Source organism: Solea solea, chromosome 4 (assembly GCF_958295425.1).
Source record: "Solea solea chromosome 4, fSolSol10.1, whole genome shotgun sequence".
Lineage (NCBI taxonomy): Eukaryota > Metazoa > Chordata > Actinopteri > Pleuronectiformes > Soleidae > Solea > Solea solea.
The window spans coordinates 10,341,378-10,364,521 of record NC_081137.1 but is presented as its reverse complement, the minus strand read 5'-3'; the positions used below and the strand labels follow the sequence as shown (position 1 = coordinate 10,364,521).

At 39.3% G+C, this 23,144-nt stretch overlaps 1 protein-coding gene across 2 annotated transcripts; it reads right to left on the bottom strand.

The window, feature by feature from the left end:
* Window positions 1-339: 339 nt before the first annotated feature.
* On the bottom strand, window positions 340-21,979 carry tbc1d8b (TBC1 domain family member 8B). Of its 2 annotated transcripts, XM_058627981.1 has the most exons (20): window positions 21,729-21,979; window positions 16,997-17,107; window positions 16,628-16,746; window positions 13,565-13,790; window positions 10,568-10,808; window positions 9,479-9,686; window positions 9,209-9,376; window positions 8,956-9,117; window positions 8,176-8,326; window positions 7,804-8,018; window positions 7,065-7,182; window positions 6,686-6,971; window positions 6,462-6,591; window positions 6,280-6,378; window positions 6,128-6,196; window positions 5,798-6,038; window positions 4,989-5,054; window positions 3,346-3,438; window positions 2,469-2,614; window positions 340-1,614 (listed from the first exon to the last, which is right to left on the bottom strand). In XM_058627981.1, exons 1-20 carry the CDS (start codon window positions 21,853-21,855, stop codon window positions 1,198-1,200), a joined length of 3,393 nt encoding a protein of 1,130 aa, XP_058483964.1. In that variant the 5' UTR covers window positions 21,856-21,979; the 3' UTR covers window positions 340-1,197. The 2 variants fall into 2 exon arrangements, with proteins under 2 accessions (XP_058483964.1, XP_058483966.1); XM_058627983.1 differs by lacking the exon at window positions 3,346-3,438.
* Between the last annotated feature and the right edge of the window lie 1,165 nt (window positions 21,980-23,144).

Genomic DNA, 23,144 nt, shown 5'->3' with positions numbered 1-23,144 from the left:
ACTGGACATTGGACTTATTATCAGGAATATCATTATTATCATTATTATTATTATTATTATTACAGATACTGATACACTTTCATCCGAGCATGTTGAAACACAGGTGTATTGGAGAGCAAGGAGAAAAATAGTAAGTGTCCTTCTTACTTCTGTTTAAACCAAGCTGTAAATCTTTTAACGATAAATAAGGCAACACCCTCATGATTATGGTTTTACATAAGTTAGAAGTTGTTGCAATTTAGCAGAATTTAGCAAAGTGAGACCAAACTTTTGCTAGAGAGTGAACAATGCAGTGCAACGTCAAATGTAATCACCTGTGTCCCTAGTGACATATTTGTACTGACCAATAAGGAACCGTGAGCAACCAAAAAAAATTGGATTACAATTTTTTTTTATAAATGCAATCATTGTTTTTTATATATGTAATATATTATGAAGTCACGGTAACTGATCATCCCTATTTAGTACCAACTCTTGATAACCATCCTTAGAGATGCTAGACATGATGCACTGCAGAATAACTCTGTTTATCTGCTTAAAAACCCAACACTGCAGTGTTTTTACAGCATCTACAACAAATGGCAGTGAGCATATGTTTAGTCAGTGTTGGGATTATGAAAGGGATGGAACATTTTTATCTCCCCAGTAAGAAGTCCCCCGGCCTCCAAACATTTGAGAACCCCTGATTTACAGGCTACACTCAGCAGGAGACACTGCAGTCACAGGACACATTAGCATTTACAGGACGTTTTACTTGACAGCAGTGAACACTGATCTTAAAGATAAAATATATCAATACATCCAGGGGGAAATGTTCCTGTGTCACTGCGTCCCAGTCAATAGTTGTGGTGCGTGACATCACAGACAGCTGAGTGGGCATGATGACACACTGGTCTGTCATGTTTTCAGAATACAAAATGATAATGTTTGTCCACCGCTGCATGAAGGGACAAAATACTAGACTACATTTATATCATATCAATAATCAGAGGCTACATAAGAGAACGAATATCGTCAGCGAGGCTGAAAATGCATAATTAAATCTGAGGAACAGCAGCCTGAAATGGGTCTGTGCACACACACACGCCCACGATCTGGAATTTTGATGTATGCACCAGTCGCCTTGCCCTTTGCCCTATATCCAAGAGAAATAAATGACTAGGTTTGGATCAGGAGCAAAGTATCCCTTGCATCCGTTCACTTATTTACTTTGAGCTTCAGCTGGGCGACCTTGACTTGTCCTAGTTTGGTCTGAAAGTCGAAAGGCCTTTCAAAAAAGCTGACTATGGCAGGCTCGTTTAGCAGAGAAGCCAGGACCTGCTCAAACGAAAACGACCACTCCACCTCCACTGCTTCCTGACTGTTGGGGGAGCTGGGGGAGTCTGCGCTCTCTGGGGTGCTAGAGGCTTCTTCGGTTGAAGATTCTTCCACGGCAGAGGCACTAGTAGGTTTTGCAGATTCTGGTGGGCTGCTGGGCCCTTGCAGCCTCCGCCCCACCTCCTCCATCCTCAGGAGAAGGCTGGTCACATGAGCCACAGCTCGGTAAAGAGATTCCTCCTCTGGATCGCCATGAAATATGTTGTAGAGGGTCTTAGAGAACTGAATGAACTGAGTCTGAGAAAGAAGAACAAGCACATGTAGCTTACCATCTCATCATATCATACTGAGAATGTGAAGCTTTAAAGGGATAGTGCAGTCTTTTTTGAAGTGTAGTTATATGAGCTACTAAACAAAATCGATTATTGTGCTGTAAGAGCTTTTGAAAACTTGTCTGCCAGATGAGACACAAGGAAAAACAGATTTCAGCAACTTCAGCAAAGACTCACTTAATAAAATCTACACCAGGTAAGTCTATAATACATAAATAATATGTTTACTGCTTTATCTTGCTGTAATGGCACTTTTCCACCAGCACGACTCACCTCGCCTCAGCACAGCACGGTTATTTTGCTTTTCCACTAGCGATAGTACCTGATAGTAAAACACTTTATTTTTGACTAAAACTACTCTCCCATACCTAAGACCATAGAGAAAATCAGTGTTTTAACTCACAGGTAAACAGGAGCTACTTGTCCACTGCTCTCTCATTTGGTAGGTTTGTGTCACTTAGATGAATCTAAATTATTAAGTTTTTTTAAACACAACTGAACTTACTGATGGAGGCAGCAGTGGATCAAATACTTCTGTGGTAAAAAGTCTGTGATTTCTTATTTCTATGGACTTTGGTGCAGGGGAGAGAGCAGTATACCAGTCAGAACAGGCTGAATACATTTATTCTATACACTAGAATAAAGCAGTAAAAATATTACATATTATAAACTGGCATAGATTTTCACTGAGAGTGAGCATTCATACAGTGTGCCAGTACCTCATACAACAGCACTTCAAAAAACCTGAACTATCCCTTTAATCTTTTTGGCCCGTTCAGGACCAAAAACAGTCAGTAAAAACAACATGGACAACATTACCTGATTGATACGGGGTAGGTCCTTGATGGTTTCCTCTTTTTTCAGGATCTCATGCTGCCATTGTTTTAGGTAGGCCTGCAGGTCAACTTTTCCTCTACCTCTTTCTGGGCTTTTACGTATCACCCCATCTTCTGGAAGATCGAATGCTGAAAATGTATAAGCAGCAGGTGAACACACTGCCTAGAACAAGCCATGCATTTTTTTTCAAGCTCAAGTCCGTAATTTGTTGAAACACTTTTTTATTTTCATTTAGTTGGAATTCTAAAAAGTAAAAAGATCACAGTCTGCACTTTAGACACTGGACTTTTTCCTTTCTTTTAAGCTCATGATTAGCTCAGTAATATGATGCTTAAGTTGCCTGTACAGTGCTACGTATGTTAGTCGGGCTTGTTTCATCATCTCTGTGTTTTAAATGTAGGATTAGCTAACTAATCCACCAAGGATGTCATGTTTTCATCAGCATGGGTTTATCTGTAAATTTGTCCTTCTGTTAGCAGCTTCCTGTCTACTTACTTTTTAAGACATCTAACTCTCTTATAATGGTCAAAAGTCAGTGCATTTTAACAACATTTGATCAAACACTCCACTATTTGGTGGCAATTTAACTTTAACATGGTTCAGTCTCTTTCAACAAGTTCAGATGTGTATATCTTAGTGACGTCTTAACAAAGCAGGATGAATTGTGTCAGGTCTATGTTTTTTGTCTTGTTTTCTCTCCACCAACTTTATAGGGAAATAGGGGGGGGGGGCGATTTCTACAAATAACATAAAACGAGAGTTTCAAAAACTAATTACAGACTCAAACTTTGAGGCATGAATGAGTTGCGGAAAAGTGAAATTTGAGTTTAAAGGGAAAAGAAAGATTAAAGAGGCTAACCAGTGAGTCTATTCAAGTGAGAAGAATCTTCAGTCGCTGGAACAAAGTTCTGGATTCTTTGCTCCTTTAAAGGCAAAGGACTGCCTGTAAAAGCTAGAGAACACAGATGTGAAAGACAAAGAGACAGAGTGATAGAGGAAGGAATTAAAGGCCCCATTCAGATCTGGCATGAACATCGGTTCTGGTGGAAAAGTTTGTGAATTGATAAAAAATAATATATGAATCTGTGCAATGGAAACAGTTACAGTGAATAAAAGAGGACATTTTGGAAAAATACCTAATATACTGCTCTTTTTAAGGTGTCATCACATTGCACCTTAATCCTTGTCATAATCCATCAGAGGTTGACACAGATTATGGTACCACCTGCTTATCTTGAAGAACAAACTCCCAATATTGGCTTTTTCAGCAGTTGAAGGAAAGACATATTTGCGCTCTTACTTACTTACTACAAATCTTTGAAAATTCAGAGAAAATGTGTGATATATATTTTAATGGAAACCTATCTTATGTGTATGTATGACGTCAGTGACAGGTAGTTGGGAGGAGCAGAGATAACCAAAGCTTTATGAGATACATTTCAGTACAATCCCATCTACCAGTGCTGCAATAGATTGTATAATTGTGATTTCACGCCATGATTATTTGAGAAGTGATGCACTGCTGTTCTCCAACCCCCACAACTTAAAGTGTGTGTGTGAGTGTGTGTGTGTGCATGTGTGTGCGCGTGTCAGTAAGTATGCCTGGCTAGCCTCACAAGCCAGCAGTATCTGCCTGACAGCTTAGTGTAGAATTAGCAGCACAGTCTTATGACACCATTGCTGTTGTGTATCTGACAGTCATGTCATGTTGATGACATTCAGCTTCTGATCATGACAGACCTGCCTGATTCAACTGATTTTTCTATACCGCTAGCAACAAATTAAAATGTCCATCTAAACGTATAACTTTTTAAAGTGTGGTTAGTGACACGTACTGTAAGTCAGATAACACTGCAGCCTAAAGCAGAGCTGTACTGTTACATGAAGAGGAACAAAATGTCTCTAAAAACCAATCAATGCACAGTTGAGTAAGTATTCCTTCCTCTCTGATTGAACTTTAGGCTAATGTAATGTGTTTTTGCACTCAACACCACATGAGTTCATTTCATGATCATTTGTCCTCCTCCCACAATCAGGCCCTGACATGGACTCCCTCTCCAAGATCATGAGAGGTAGGTCTGTCCTACTTTTCTGCCTCTTCTTCAAACTTTGGTTTAGAAAGAGGAAAAACCCACAATGCACAGCACAGTGAAGCCAAAATGTTATGGGCAACAGACATGAAAAATGGACAAGATCATTTATTTATTATTTTATACATATACATACATATATATATATTTATATGATATATATATATAAAGAAAGCTAAAGAGACTAATTTTTACCTTATGAGACTGTAAAGAAACCTGTGCCAAAACATATTTAGTACATTTGAACTTTGAATCATCACTGTCAATATGTTGTGAAAGAAAAACAATATGTTGTGAAGATAGCTGAAGATACACTAAACAATCTTGTTTGGTAGTTGACCACAGACAGGTCACTGACATGAGACTCTAAATCCCTCCCATGAAAAATGCTGCTACATTGTAAGTCACTCACCTGGAGGCAGGTGCAGCTTGAAGAGAAACTTCAGCTTATTTGTGAAAGATCCACAGTACAACGTGTCTGTGGAAGAAGAAATGCACAGATAGTGGAAATGATTAAGTTAAAGGGATAGGTTTCCTGAAGTGAGGTACTGACACAATGATCAGCTCTGACCACACTATGTGTGCGCCCCCTGAACCAAGAATCAGCTTGAGACAAAAAGGCTTACTCTCACTGAAAACATGGCTGCAGGCAGGGACACAATCATAAACTGATTTTAGCCATTCAACAAAAGGCTCACCTAATTAAATCTATTCCTATATATCTATAAGAACCTTGACAAAACTGAGGCTTGTGCTGCTTTGTAAACCTCTCACTACACACTTTGTAGTGGTTAGCACTGCTGCCTTACAGCATAAAGACTCAGCTTTGCGACCCGGTCCAGCTGAGAGCCTTTCTGTGTGGAGTTGGTATGTTCTCCCGTGAGTTTTCTCCGGGCTCTTCGGTTTCCTCCCACAATCCAAAAACATGCAGAAGTTAATCAGACACTTTACATTAAGTGTAGGTTCTCAATCCACAGCTGCCTCCATCAGTAACGTGTGATTTTGTGACCAGTGTTTGAAATAATTTATCGAGTTTTACCTCAGTGACACAAACTTGCCAAACGAGACAGCAGTAGACCAGCAACGTTTTTTGTGTCCCTACTGGCAGCCACGTATTCAATGCTGTGACCATCACAGTGCAGTCAGCACTGACTATAATGTCAGTACGCTTAAAAATACTTTTAACAACTGCAACAGAGGAGAGACGAAATCTGGACCTACCAAGGGCAAAGCAGAACTCTTTAAAGTTGATGAGGCCATCCTGGTTTTCGTCTATCAGGCGGAAGACCCACAGGGAGAGTGTGCTCTTGGTGGTGCAGAAACCCCAGGGCTCCAGGAGAGAGAAGAGCACACTGAACTGCTGGAAACCTAACTGGTACTGCTCTAGATATGCCAGGCTGGGGTCATGATGAAGAAGAGCTGGACTCTGCATGGTCCAGTAGCAGCAGAGGAAATGTTGCCTCTGACCGAAAGAGCGAGAGAGAAGAACCTGTCTAGTTCTTGTTTCCATCACGACCACTGAATGACACTGAAGCATTTTTGGTGACTCACTTTGAACAAATTATAGAGCTCATTGAGGTGTGAAGCGCTGAATCTGACTTCTTGGGACACCACTCGAATCTGAAAAAAGATTTTTCATTTGTCCTTAAAAGCCATCATGACAATGTAATAATTACACTTACTCAAAATCAACAGACACTTACAACATTTTGTTTGGTTGTATCTTCTAGTGTCTGGATCACATAGAGTTTGTTCCTCTTGCGTGAGCTCTCGACTTCCTCTGCACTGATGTTTCCATATTTCTGTAAATAAGCAAAACTAATTAAATAATCCATCACATCATCATCAACATCGCTGAGTATGACACTGAAATAGCAGCCAGTACCTCATAGGCCTCTCGGATCAGTTCACTGATATCTACTTTCATGCGTGATGCTTTATCATTATTGCCCACTGATGCCTGCTGCACTGTTGGAGGCAGTGGACTGTCTTTGTTTGTCACACTGTCAAAGAATCTGAAGAAACAGCATAAGAGACAGAAAGAGATGAATTCCCAGAATAATAATGTTTGAATGTCATCAGTCACCTCCTGATTGAATTCACACAGACTTGTTAAGGATAGTGACAGCCTCTGCGTCATCATGGCAGCTGATCAGGGCCTCCATGTTGTAGTCGAGCACAGCCAGGCCAAGCTGCAGAATGGCTTTTATGCCATCGTAGAAGAAACAGTCAACCACGTTCACGGCACTCTCTATGGGCAGGACACTGATGAAGAGAGTGAGAAACCAGGACAGGGACACGGAGGAGAAGAAACTCAGGTCTGTCATGTGCTCCACCAGCTGGGGCAGGTTCTCTCGAATCAGATCTTCAAAAACAGCCTGGTCAACCAGAGCACCTAACAGAAAGATGCGCAAGTTCATTTCTGAAATAATTAAACAACAAATAATCAACAGAAACTCATAATGACAATTATTGTTTCCCCCCTCACCAATGATTCTACGGTTAAAGTAATCTGGCAACATCCGTTCACAAACAGCTACCAGGAGCCAGAAAGCCTCCTCTTCTTTAGCATAGAGCAGGAGAACTGAGGTGAGAATATTCATGGCCTGAAGATAAGAAAACAATTTTTAAAACACTATTTCAGATTACCTGAAAAGAGGAGAGAACATTTTGAATGGTTTTCTATTGGTTTAAAGCACCCGTATATGTTATATATGGTGTGTTCCATTTGTTTGTCGTCAGAACTCATTCAGTGGGGTGAGCCTTCAACACAAACACCCCCTGAAGTCCCCTGTCATATTTGTTACACAGTAAACCTGTCGTACACGAAATACTGTTTACCGTTTATCCATAGACTTGTTGCTACAGTTTTTGTGAGGTGAGACCAAAATGTACTCTGCCAATGTGTTTTATTTAAAAACAGTGGTCAATCAGATCAGCAGGACTTAACCGAAATGTCCTTTGGAACATGCACTCACAAAGAACAACTTTTGCTGTAGTTGCTCATATTATTAATTAAGTATTTACATCTATTTTGTTTCAAAAATAATATTTTTAAATTGTATTTAATCAAACTAATCCACATAAATTTGTCAAAACATTCAAATTTAATAAATAGTGTTAAATGTTTAAAAACTTCAGTGTGTAAACTGCTCACTCTTTGCAGCCAGCACTGAATATGTGTGATACACCCACACTTAAAAACAAACCTGTAGTAGTCAAAATACCTGGCAATAACCGATTTTCGGGTTCCTGTAGGCGTAAGCAGTAAGGACTCTGCGTAGAGCAGAGATTCCTGTGTCGCTCTGAAAGGCTGGGTGCTCTGGCAGCGAGCGGTGCAAGTCTCTTTCAATCTCATCTGTTGCCAGAGTGCTTGTGCCCAGAGACTGTTCAACCATCTCTGTGTAATAGCCAGGGTGAGTGGCCATGTCATTCACAGCTCCTGCAGAGGCAGTCCAAAAACAGATGCTACAGTGATCAGAAACGTCATTATTTATGTTATGTGAGCAACTGAATGCACATTTTCAGTGATATACAGCTTTCTTAGCAAATCACTGACGTGGCATATCATTTACATGACATGAAGAGATGAATGTTACCTGAAAACAGCATCCACAGCTCTCCTCTCAGGGCCTCAGGAACGCCACGAACGATCAAGTCCCGCGTCTTCCTGGTGAAGAACATACTTGTGCCACGTCCATATTCAGAGAAGTGGATGTTCCACGACTGTTCCTTCATCTTTTCTTTGAGCTGTCAAACACACAGATGGTACACATCACCCACAATTTTGATTGAACATCCACCTGCACAGCCCAATTCAAAAAGTGCATAGTTAAAAAAAAAATTCAGACAGTATAAAGACGACACTGCTGTATCTAAAAAAGGGACGTATCAGTTTCATTACCATCATAAAACCTCCAGAGAGGAGACGCATATCATAACAAATTCTGCAATTAATGTTGTTTTGATCACTTGGCAGCCATAAAATTTTTTAAAAATAAACAATCTCAGGGTAACAAAAAAACAGTACCCATTGCATTGTTACTAGTAGTTAGTAAAAACTAGTTAGGGTTGCAACAATTCAGCTACTTCAGTGTGAACATGTTCTGGTTTCTTTGCTCTAAATAAGAAATAAATCAATAAAACCGAATAATTTTGGTTCGTGGACAAACAATACATTTGAAAACATCATCATTTCAAGGTTTGGAAAACACTGATGAACATTTTTCAACATTTTCTGACCTTTTATAAACCAGACAACTATTTAATTTGCTGTATCAAAATTTGGATACTGCCCAACCATAAGAGAAAGGTAATTCAATCAGATAAGGTCACTGCTTGTGGTAGTTGATGAATTTGAACACAAATGTGGTAATTACCATCTTGGGGTCGAGGTTTTCAACATCCTGAGGGTGGAAAACAGTCATCAGAGCCTCGGTGCTTACAGCCTTGCTGCTGTCTTTCTGTCCCACCATCAGAGTTACATCTTCTGGATTGTCCTCAAAATGGTTGATGAGTGACTGACATTCTCCTCGTATAACCTTGGAGATTAAAAAAACATTTTTCACTGTCAGAAAGTACTGAGATCTACAGAAGGAACAGCAAAGATCTATAACTGTTAAAACCTGTTACCTCTGACGAGACAGAGTGCTGAGGGCTGGCACTGATGCCACACCTGCTACGAATTGAGTTGGCGAGCCTCTGGTAGTCCCGCACCTCAGAGAAGCGCAGCGCCCTCTTGCCACGCACACACACAGTTAAGGATCTGCTGCTGGAGTCTGGCTTCTCAACACTAACAACCTGGAAGATGGCAATATTAGCAGAACACCCCTTCACTGCTCTTCATCAGTAAACAATCAGTGTGCAACTTGATGATCTAGTAAAACTGTCCTCTGACTTTACCTCTCTCATTGGGATAATGATATGGCATTGGCTTCCATCCTGACTGGCAAAACACAGGTAGTTCTCAGACAGACAAATCTTGCCAAGTGTGTTAAAGTGGCTGAAGGGCACCCACAAGAAGCTCTCATGCACCTCTAACAGGTTTTCCTCTTTTGGAAGCCTGAAAAATGTCCGGAACTGTGCACTCTTTCCATAAGCCTCCAGACCTCTGTGGAGGACAGATGACCGGAAATAATGTCATGAGACAACACAAAGTCGAACACCCCCACACACACCGCCATCGCCGCTTCCTGATACACAACAAACGTGTACAGTGTACAATATGTACAGTATCTATGCTGTTTCTGTGTTTTATAAAGTATGCACACACTTGTCATTTTTAGAAAGGCACTGAAAAGGGCAGGAGTGAGCAATGAGCATGGTGAAGAAAACAGTGCAGCGATGACTAATATTGCCTATAACAGTGCCACAGGACACTCACATCCAGATTAACCCAGACATTATTTAAATAATATATTTTTATTATTTAAGTCTGTATTTCATAATTTTTCTGTATACTTTTGAATGTGACTTACATGAATGTCAAATTACATGTTTAGTACATTTACTGTACTTATTTTCTAGGGTAATTATTATATTAATTTTAGTGTATATTCTGGATTACCATTTTTCTTTTATTAATTAATTTATTTTTATTTATTTTATTTCTAGTGTTTCCTCAACTCTGAGTCTCTTGTTTTATTTGTTTTATGGGTTGGTGGGTAGATGGTGTGGTGGGCTTCCTTTTTTCATTTGAAGCCATTAGAGTTACATTATTTTATATAAAGTGATGTGTCTGGTGCATTACTATATTATTATTATTATCTAAGCACATTTAAGCATTTGTTTTTAAATTACAAACAATGATTTTAAAACTTCAATATCAAAATTTGGATAATATCTTAACTTCTTGTCAAATTAAACAACAACAGTAAATTGCTTTTCATCAAACTGAAACCAGTGTTGTCTCCAGGCAGAAAAACTTCTTCCAGTGAGTAGCCAGTAGCCAGAGCAAACTGGATGATGCAAAGCAGAAATGAAAGACAGTACCTCTTGGTGATTTGCAGAGGGTCAGAGAGTGCTGGCTCTTTCTGGTATGCCTCTTTATCAAAAAGGCGCTTGATAGAATAGTCAGCCAGCTGTTCCATGATAAGGAAGGTTTCATTAAGATGCAGCAGCATGGAGAAGTAGTGATCCTCTCCATGAGCCAACACGTGGATACTCTCAGTCAGAATAACGTTAGAGGTCTTCTCCAGCTTCCAGATCTCATCCCAAGAGATGACCAGTCTCACTGCAGAGTGGAAATGATAGTAATGTTGTATGAGGCACTGACACAGAGTTTGTGATGACCCCCTGCACTAAAACCAGCTTGAGACATGGATGCTTGCTTTTAGGGCTGCAACTAACAATTATTTTCATAATTGATTTATCTATTGATTATTTTCATGATTAATCGAGTAATCTAGTAATCTAATAAAGCTTTTATATATATGCATTTAATAAAGTATTTCACAAGTTAATTTATCACCACTCTGTTGGTCATAGTTATGGCGCCATTCAAACAGTAGAAGGAGGAAGTATGTTGCTGTTCCAATTGCAATGAAAATACTTGGCGAGTATGTATTTGAGTGAAACTTCCCAAGTACATACTTCCCAAATATGCAAGTACAGACTTGGGTATTGTGAAACGGCCTCTAACAGTGGTGCTGGCAGCAGTAATCCTGTACAATTAAATATACTGATGCAGGTAGATGAGCAGGGCTTCTCCATTTTGCACACAGAGTACCTAACGGAGTTAGCGATGTATATAAATGAAAAAATAATCCCCTCAGAGCATCTGGGCTTTATCTCCGACCTCGACACAGTACTCAATGCCTCTCACTATTTAGGTGCCGACCGCCCAAAGAAGAGCTACTGACTGGAGGCCTTGTGACCATGTCTGTGTAATTCTTTGCGTCGTTCATATTTGCCAAGACATCCTGCTGCAGTGTTTTAGAGGCCTCCCTCTGCAAAAATCAGGAATCACTTGGCCGAAAACTTAAACCCCGAAAGAAATTATTATGCCAATTCTGTGCCAATGTTTTTTTAATCTAATTTTGCTGTCATGGCTGGAACCTCATTAAAGTCAAGGCATTGCAACTATAGTATATTATAGTATAGATATGTATATAGCTTAATATTCATGCTTCAAAGAATAAATCAATTGAAAATATTTAGTGAGATCTCGTCGAACATCTGATAACGGATGCATCAGATGAGCTGATCTTTTTAGTCAACTGCTCGAAGGGGCGAGAAGAGAGAGAATGTTCTCTGGTGTGAAGTGAATGTCGTGGGGAGTTTATAATCTGCCCTGTATGCAACAAATTTAATTTTTTTTTAATTTTCCAGCATTTAATAGGTGCTGTTCCACCATGTACTCATATGTTGTTGTGTTCCAAACTGATCTTGGACAGACTCTAAGCGGGAATAGACAGGCGCCTGCTGGTCTGCATGCGTCATCACAAACGTCCGTGTTTCAGTCGTTTTGTTTTGGTGATAAAAGTCTATCGGCCAGAAACTGAAAATGCCTTTGTTGGCAATTTTAGGCCGATAAGTTTCGGTTCACGAATTTTTGGTGCATCTCTAAGTTGTTGTTTTTCAAAATTAAATACTATGATGGATGGACTATGTGTCATTATCATTTACAAAATGACCACTGAGCCCGAGACATGCTCATGTTTTTTTCCAACTTCTTAACTGGAATATGGTGAACTCAGGGGACACAACTACCAGAGAGTTGAAGACTTCAGTAAAACTTCCAATGTAAGTGGAACATTATTAGCCATTTAATAAAACACTTGCCTCCTAAAATCTACACTAGCTTTGCTACAGCATTTTCTAACTAGAAACTTAAATTTGTAAACAGCTCACTCTTCTTTTTCATGTCACTGTGGATTTCAAACATGAAAGTCACAGAATAACTCATTAGAACTTGCTTATGGCTCAACGTAACCTGATGTAAAATTACATGATTCTCTATGGACTTTGGTGCAGGTACAGATTCTGTGGTGTAGCGAGCCTTTTGTTTAATGGCTAAAATCTGTTTTTTCTTTTTACCCCACTGGCATTATTTGTGTTAATGTTAAGTGACAGCTGTCTTATGCTGTTTCTCATCACAGATAGTGAGTACAGTACATTTAATGTAGTACTAAAGAGTCTTTTCAATGGAGAACTACATAGAACAATCATTCTGAAATAATTTCAATGACTAGTTAAAGACCAATTCACTGTCATAAGGAATTGTAAAAACCTGCGTTACAAATAATAAGCTCTGGCTGATGAATGATAAAAGGGTCAACAAGCCAACGGTGGTTGGACAAGGGGAAGTTAAAGAGTGGATTTAAAAAAGTTCATTTGAATGCAGTGGCTGGTGTTTGACCAGAGAGGCGGTAGATTTTTTATCATAATATGTATAATCTCAATACTTTAAAGATTTGCACCTGGATCAGCAAATAGCATTACTAGATACCCATATACAATGGTTTACACATGAAAAAAAGTGGTTAAGTGTTTAGTTACACAATATTATAAATTTAATATTATCAATCTAATGTTTGTTTGTTTTTTATCATTCAAGGGTACTATTATACCATTCACTACTTTCTTTAATATCATCATACATGTAAATAATTTATAGAACAGTTGTAATGGTACTTTGCTGTACTGATGTAGCACTACTACAGTATATCTCAATTTATACTGTATTATAGCACACTCCATACTTTATACTGTTAATTTATACCATATCATATGATTTTATTTAAATGCTGTAAGCTTTCACAGCTATAAAAATATAGACAAACTATCAAAAGATATATCAAATAATATGATAGATCTATCAAAAGCATTTGAAATGTTACTGTTATCTCAACATGGCTGTAACACTGACATTCTGCTGCAAAAAGCCAGCGCAACCAATGCAGTATCTACACATACATCTACAGTATTGTCACCAGTCAATATGGTCAAGAAAAGTGGCAACTGAGTTTATGCTAACAAAAGTCTTACCCTCAGATCCCAGCAAGAACGAATAGAAGCACAAGAAATTAGTGCTGAGGTAGAGCCAGCCCTGGCATGGTACTTTGCCTCTCCAATAGCTGCAGGAGTAATACGTGACCAGTTTTTCCTCCGCTGGCAGCTCAAACCATTTCTCAAACCTCAGATGTGCTTCTCGGAACTTCTCAGGATCTTCCTCCAGCACCAGACACATCTTCCCTTCCTCAGCAATCAGACCCTAACACATGATATATAGAGACAGCTTGTGAAAATTGGCCTAGCAGCTAGGATTGGGCGATACAGGCAAAAACATCTGTATATTTATTGGGATTTTGACGATAATGATAATTAGTAATGAAAATTTGATTTTAATTGTTTAAATCATTATTCTTTCTTACATATGATATCAATGACCACGACCAAGACTTAAAATTGAACTACAGTGAATAAACAATGAACTCTCGGTAAACATTCAGATGCTCTGCTGTTAGGGCAAATTGTGCAACATACAAACAAGAGCAACTAATACAACAATTAGCATTACCACATGCGGCTACCCTGTGTGGCAGGGAGGATGCTAGTGAGGATCATGTGATCACGTAGGCCCACTAGTGGTCATGTGACACTGCAACCTGCTCACTGCTGCAGGCTTCTGCTGCACGCCTTCAGCAAATGTGTTGCGTTTCAGTGAGTGTGTCATCTGTTTATGCAAAATAATTTAACTACTCGATAATGTCAATTTGCATATCTGTAAAACTCTAGCTGAAGTGGCGCTAGTGATTCCAGTCTCAAGTGTAGCAGCAGAGCATGCTTTCAGCCTTTAGAACAACATTAAGACGTCGGAGAAGTTGTCCGTCCGAGACAAAGACACAGAACCTAATGACAAATCCACTTTGCAGCAGTCTTTCTCTCCCTTGATGTGTTTGTTTACACTGAAGCGAGTACAGAGTTTTAGTTCCTGCAGAACAGGAGGAAGGTTTGAGTTCATTCAGGGCAGGCTACAGAAGGTCACCTGACTTCAGTTTCATTTTTTGTAAATAGTTTGCTCACATTCTAATTGTGACTGTCTGATTCTGTTTCTTTGCATCGTTCATATTTGCTGTGTTTTAGTGGCCTCCCTCTTTAAGCTCTATAAATATTATTGTGGTCTGGGTGTTTTTGAAAATTAAATACTATTAGAATGACTATATATCATTATCATTTAAAAAAAAAAAATCTAAATTAAAATGACAGAATTTTTAAAACCCACTACTAGTCCAGCACCACTGGAACATACCATTAGGACAGGGGATTTATCCAACCCATAATGACCATCTTTAACATTAACATCACAGTGATCACAGACATTTGATTATCAATTTTAGAACATGATTTTACGACCAAAATTAAATAATGATTACTTTATAAATATCTAATTTCAGGATACAGGAAATAATATGGCCCCTGCACCAACCAGGCACTTCCCCCAGCCCATTTAGGCAATAAAGTTCTGAGGGGCTTGTGTTCAATGTTTGTTCACATAGCTGAGAGGCATTATGGGAGTAACACTACTGCACATGCTCTATGGACTGCACAACCAAGAAATATTCCTATGAACCTAGCTTCATAGGAATGAACGGCTCCAAAAGGGCGGTGCTCTATCCAGTCGGCATGCAATGGATTATAGCGCACAATCAGCTGGTACCTCACGATCGCTAAGGCCTTGCAACCCAAATTTATGTTGTTTTCTCGTTTGATGATGTTTTCTCGTTATAACGAGAAAACTTATCTCGAAAATAAGTTTCTTATAAATCTTATCTCGAAATAACGTGATAGTTTCTCATATAACGAGATAGTTTCTCGTTATAACGTTATACTGGGCACCCCACTTTTTTTGTATGTGTGGCAGCATTACGCTTCCGTACATTACTCCTAATAATATAATGTTGCTTTGTGTGTATATGAGGTAGGCAACTGTTTGCTATCACTTTTCCAAACAGCAAATACACTACCACTGGTGTACTTAGAGCATGTTGTGAGGTCCCAAAGTAGCCGGAAAAAAAACTAACAGATTAGTGCAGTGCTTTGGAAGACAGTGGCCGTTTCTCAATACCCAAGTATGCAAGGATGTACTTGGGAAATACGACTGGAGTACATACTCGCCAAGTACGGAAATACGATCATTGCAATTGGAACAGCAGCGTACTTCCTTCCCTATATATTTATTGCTATTATTTTCATATTTTAAATGTTAACTTAATTTATTTATTTAATTGTATTAAAATATACAGTACCATGTGAAAAATAGATATATTACAGCAGTGTAGAGTAGTATATATAAAATGACAGTATACATATATATATATATATACACACACATATATATATATATACATATATACATATTACAGTATATATACATATACAATGTCCAGTGCAACTTAAATATCAATCTAATGTTCAAAGTTAAAATAAATAAAACATAAATACTATACAAACTTTCAAACTGTCAGGTCAAACCTTTACATAAAAAACAAAATAACACATCAACAAAATCTATTGATCACACCAAGCTTCTAATGACAGAGACATCTGAACTAGCGGATCATTTCAACAGGACAGACCGTAACACTGCTCTGTGCATCACCTCCGACAACATCGCTGCCAAACTAAAAATATGTCATATCTCAATACACAAACCATATTTTTGAATTCTAAATGACTTATATCTCGCTTCAAATTATCTTAAAACTGCGTTCCAGGACACAGAAAAAGATTTATTTCAGGTTTATATTTGTTTCTCTGCCCCTATGTCCCCGGTGAAATGTATTCTGGGATACAGGGCTTTCCCAAGTACACACAAGTCACCACTCGATGCATACTTGGTAAAACGGGTGGAGCCAGGTATGAGAACCGTACTCGCTGCTCACGTACTTGTGAATTGGAACAGTACTAGGACTGAGGCTGATGGCGTTTTGCAAGTACAGGAGTACAAATACAGAGAAGTACAGAGAAGTATGCATATTGAGAAACGGCCAATGAAACCCATTACTGGGGGGGCCCTCAGTTAAATATGGATGTCCTTTGGAGACTTACTCTAATCTTGCCCTGTACAAAGCTGGTGATGTCTTCGCTGGAGTCAAAAACAGAGAGTGTCCTCATGATGTTCTGTTGTAGCCAATCCCAGTGCTGAACAATCTCTTCTTTTGTGACACCTGACCAAAAAATATCAAGGGTTAGAAAAATCACACAAATATAAATAATTAAAATAAATAATTGATAAACTGGAACATCCTTTTATTATGAAAGAAACACTGTTCATTTTACCAATTTAAAATTGAGGCTTCATTATGCATTATGACAGATTTAGCTAGACTTTGCTACAATGACAGACATTGAATTGATGAGATTCAACATGGCCTATGGCAATGTTTGCCAGAATAAGATGGAACTGTAGGGACGTACCGCATGCTATCGACCAGTACACCTGGGAGTCAGGTGTGTGATGTAGAATACGATAGGGAGCAACTTTAGATGTGGAGTCCAAGACTGTATCTAGTGTTCCCACCAGGAGGCCTGTAACATACATGCACATTCTTATTTTTAACTAATCCTGCAACACATGACCTACACACGTGACAAAATCAGAAAGACAAATTTCAGATTCATATACGATACTCAAGAAATTAAAGGGGAAGTACGCAGGATTTTTTTTGTTGTTATTGATCAAAAATTCCAAAGTAACCTTTAAGTGTAATTGGTTTTGGGCGGTATACTGGAATATACCTGGTATATTCCAGTTATACTGGTATACTGCGGTATACTGGATTAATACTGGATAAAACCAGTATTAATTTATTTTTCATGATATGACACACCACTTGACTAAAGATGATGGGTATCACTTCTGATGCCGCGACGGACACGCTTGCAACGTATACTCATTCAGTGGAATCCCAGGGTGATCACTCGCACACACACGCTCAGCTACACATCTCTCTTACTCTCTCACTCATTCATGCTCATGCATAAAAAATACCATTTATACTGTGAAACCGTTGAAATTTAGAAAAATACTGTGATATAAATTTTTGGCCATACCGCCCAACACCAAGTATAATATAAATGAAGTGATCTCAGAAAGAAGGACACTTGTCCTCCGGGCTCAGCAGCCTCACAACTACATCTGTCACATCACAGGAGGAATTGGTCAATCAAGCGGCTGTTCTACTTCACCAACTCTGCACACAATTCCCTTTAGTAGCTCCTGCATCCCCATGAGCTAAAAATACTGATTATCTCTATGGACTTTAGTGCAGGGAGCCAGGGGGCGCACACAACTCACATAGCACTATGTGTCAATACCTCACACAACCATACTTACAAAAAAATAAATCAAACATTATTTAACAAATAACAAATCTAATAAAGTTTCATTAAAGGCTTAATTCTCTGACCACTTGACTTTTTTGTTTTGGATCAGTGACTTATATTCATTCACAATTTCCTTTGTCTGGTGGAATAAACACACTCATTTTCAAAAGCACAACTCAATCAAGAAATGTCAAGCACTTTCATTCTGAACGAGAAGGCTGGTATATGGCAATCGTCGTGTTCATATAAACAGTCAACCGGAGCATGACTTCCACTGATTGGTATTTTAGTTTATTTTACAGTATTAGAAAACATTTGATTCCTTATTTAGGGCCCGGGTACAGATTGGTACAAGGCCCTATTGTATCTACTAGGGCCGCATGATATTGCTGCATATGGTGATGACGATGTCACCTATGATAAAGAGATACAAATAAAAGCATTTGTTTTGTTATGTATTGATATTCAGTAAACAATAGATGAAGATGAATAATGACTATAATAAACAGCCAAAAATAAACTGGATTAAAAAAAATAAATAAAGGAAGTCCCCACAGGCGTGGTAAGTGTTAGCCGGTTCATGGAGGACGAGCGACAGATCGTTCACATGCGCAGATATTTCAGCTTGGTTTTTACGTTTTGAGAACAAGACTCAGACAAGCGTTACTCCAAATCAATGGTGGCGGAAACATTGAGCACGTTGATATTAATGATGAATGTGAAAGTTTAGGAGCGAGGCCAGTCATTGTGCCACCTACTGGCAACAGTCATACTGACAGTTGAAAAGAATGCTCTCTAAAGCTATGTTGAAGTCATACAACTAAAATGAGCTAAATCTGTTACCTTTACACCTTCTCTCTGACATGTCCTCCATGAATAATTAACAAGGTCGCTGCTGCACTGCATCAGCATTACACTGGGATGCCTCCTGATTCTGAACAAGGATCAGCTCTTCACATCATCATGCTTTACTGGTGAGCTGCTAAATACGTGAAGGCTTCAAAGACATCTGGCACAATTCACAAAATGTATGTTTTCATCAGTGTAGAGCAACAACAAAGGACAGAAATAAGCTCATAAAAGACCTAAACGGACTCTGTGGAGGGGGCTTCAAGTGCAGCATGCTATGTACCACCAGGTACCACTTAAACTCCACTATCATTAAACCAGCCAGACAGGGCAGTGGTCCTTATGTCTTGAGCTAGAACACCATTCATTATCTGCAATTATCTGTTAGTTACCTAAAGGCTGTCACAGTGTGCTATACGGTTAGAAACAGTGAAACTACAAAATCACTGGTGGTTTGAAAAGTGCTCTTTTGTACCATCGGATCACACTGATTTTCAAAAGCACAACTCAATCAAGAAATGTCAAGCACTTGGAATAACACAACAGGCTGTCTCAATTAGAATTTCACTGGGGGTTCAGCTGAAACTGGGGACCTAAGGGTACACTCACTAGCTATGTTTAAATGGACATAAGTAATCAGAATTAAAGCCTGATCAGAGTAAAAATATGTCATGTAAACATGCCAATATGAAAACTCTGATCCAATACACCCCATTTGGAAACAAATTTCAGAGAACGCGGCCTGGTATATGTCAATCGGCGCATGAGTTCCTGGTTTGGTGTCCCTCAAGGCTTGGTGCTTGGCCCCCTCCTCTTCATCCTTTACATGTACCCCTTGGACACATCATACCACCATGGACTCCATTTTTACTGCTACACTGATGATACTCAACTGAACATCGCCACCAAATCCATCAACCCAGTCATTCTCTCCACCATCACACTGTTTGACATCAAAATCTGGATGGACAATAACTTCCTAAAACTCAACAGCAACAAAACAGAACTTAGTGGTGCAACGGATCATCATTGATCCGTGATCCGTTCGGATCAATATCTTCGGTTCGGCACACACGTGATCCACGGATCGATTTATGAAAAAAAAAAAGTTGTGCGCATGTTCAGTCCACACACAGTGTGGTCATGGCGAGCTGAGGAACGGAGGAGCTTGAACGCCCCACGTCATTTAAATCCCCTGTATGGGAGCATTTTGGCTTCCCTGTCAAACATAATGATGAAGGAAAGAGGTTAGTGGATAAAACCGTGACGGTGTGTAGGCACTGTGGCACAAGAAAGCCATATGACAGTGGAAACACATCAAGCATGGCCCATTTGAAGCACATTTGAAGCGACATCACCCCGGTGTTTAACTGACAGGAGTGAAAACGAAGGCTGCTCAACAACCACTTATCACCACAGCATTTATATATTTTAATTTAATAATTTAAAACTGTTAATAAACAAAAAGACAAAACTTATGTTATTTGTCATGTCTTTTTTTTTTTTTGCTGATCCGATAAATGATCCAATCCGTGAGTTTTTTGATCCGTTGCACCCCTAACGGAACTCATCACCGGACCAAAAGCTCTCCTACCCTCTGCCCATCGATAGTGATAATGTCACTCCCTCGCTCTCAGTGCGTAATCTTGGTATCATAATTGACTCCATCCTCTCCTTTTAATCCCACATCAGCATCATCAACAGGACATCATTCGGGCAATGTTCCACCTCCGGAACATTGCCCATTTTCACAACTTCCTTTCTCACCCCACTGCAAAAATACTGATCCATGCCTTCACAGCTTCCAGACTCCCTCTACTGACCTCCAAAAACTGCAATACATCCAAAAGTCAGCTGCCTGGTTACTCACCTGCACTCGCTCCAGACACCACCCCCATCCACCAACAGCTCCACTGGCTCCCTGTCCAACTCCATGTTCAGTACAAACTCCTCCTCATCACCTAAAAAGCCTTCAATTACCTTGCCCCCTCACTGACCTTCTCCACCACCATTCCCCCACCATCCCCATCACCAGAACCAAGCACCTAACCTTGGGGAACAGAGCCTTCTCCACTGCTGCCCCTCCCACAACACATCCAGAACTCTGACTCACTACAGACTTTCAAAAGACAAATCAAGACACACTTGTTCAAATTGGCATTTCCATAACATTCGTTACCGTTATTAATTTATTACTGACCACCTTTCTTTTGTTATCTTGTTAAAGTGTCTTTGAATGACCTGAAAAGCGCTATTAAAATTCTGATGTATTATCATTACATTATCATCATTGTTTACCCTAAGCAGTGTAATGGTCATCTACGTGAAGGTGGCATTTTGAGATTTTACCACTCTGGGACCCATTTTCAAAAAATAGTATTTCAGTGCTCCAAAAAATGCCATCTGTGTGTGGATAAAACACTGATACAAAAAGGATTCACCCACAGAGTCAGGCCTCTACCCCTCGACATGTCCTACTTAGGTGCCCCACCAGGAGACTATGGTCCTTCTGCTATAGCTCTACTCTGGTTTAATGCTGGGCCCCTCCAGGTTCCTTTTTCCTAGGGCCCTCAAAGACCATTGACACTCCTCTGGTGGTGGACACAGAGCGTCCTCTCCCACGTGACCTCCATGTCAACTCTGAGCTGTGACAAACCAAACAAACCAGATAAAACACAAACACACACACACACAGTGCACACAACTGCGGTGTTCACCACAGACTAACCAGATGGTCACTGTGCAGACTGACTCCAGGCAGGCTTGTACCTGTTGCAGTGAGGATATTCTTTATATATATAATTCTATGCGAGTGGTCTGCAGCACCCGCCCTATTCACACACACACACACAGACATACAGACAAGCAGCATGTTAGCTAAGCTAATGTACAACCGGTTAATTACTTAGGGGTTGTTTTTTTAAATGTAGTTTAAATGTGTGAGCAGCTGTCAGCTAACGGTTAATATCGTTACCTGTCAAACCGCCGCCACCTTCCCCGTACCCTCGTCTCCTTTGCAGTACGAAGTACTCATTATCCTTCTCGGTGAGCCATAACTTGAAGGCGTTTTTCAGTAGAATCTCTTCAGGTTTGAGCCACATGTTTATAATGTCATGGAGTTATGTATCAAATCCACCTGACATGTCACGGTCAACGGTAACGTAGCCCCGACATTAGCCCAGTGGACGTTTGTTTGTGTCCGAGTCCTCCTAACACCCTCCCTTCCTTCCCACGTCGACAAGAAACGATGCCAAAGGCGCAGGGCATTCTGGGATTGTAGTTTTTCTGACGAGAAGGCGGAACTACAGAAATTACAATGGCTTCGGCTGTGCGAGATAGCTAGGTAAGTAGGTAAACTTAGTATATTGTGTGAACAGCATGTTCTCAACCAGTATTAAGTCAGTTTGATATTCAACATTCATTTGATATTCAAAATAAAAAACTATTATGCACTTAAACCAGCTCATCGAATAATGTCAAACCAACTGTGCAACACAGATAGTAATATCCCTCATGTATCTGTAGCTTGTTTTTGATTAATATATTTTTTATGATTTTTTATGCCTTTTTTTCTTAAATCTATTATTATTATCTTTTGACCTAGAGATGTCAAACCACTTGTGCAACATAAAGACTAATATCCCTCATGTATCATAATGCTTCTTTATGAATAATATATTTTTTATGATTTTTTTCTAAACTTAAATCTACTATGCTTCCTTTTTTTTACCTGGAGATGTCAAACCACTTGTGCAACGTAATATTTCTCATGTACCGCAAGGCTTGTTTTTGAATAATATATTTTTTATGATTTTTTGCCAAACTTAAATCTATTATGCTTCCTTACCCTTAGACCTGGAGATGTCAAACCACTTGTGCAACCTAAAGACTAATATCCCTCATGTATCTCAAGGCATCTTTTTGAATAATATATTTTTTATGATTTTTTGCTAAACTTAAATCTATTATGCTTCCTTATTTTTTGTCTTAGCCTTTACATTGCACAAGTGGTTTGACATCTCAAGGTCAAAAAATAAAGAAGCATAATAGATTTAAGTTTAGCAAAAAATCATAAAAGAGTGCTAACCACTACACCAACCATCTTGAAATTCAAAATTAGAGCATGTTGTTAAAGCCTGTAAAGCTGAATTAATCAGTTTTACCATGGTGTTCAATTGCAGCGCAAGAAAAATCTTCGTCAATAGAGTAGCTTCTCATGGTGTAATCAATACATAAAGTCCCTTGGGAGACTTCTGCTCATGTCAAGTGCTGGGTGGAGTTGAAGGTCAGTGTTCTGTGTAAGTCAATAAAATTTTGCAAAACTAAGAAAAGAGTTTCTAAGTGTCTCACGATTTAGGCAACATCATACTGTGATGATGAAACAGGAAAG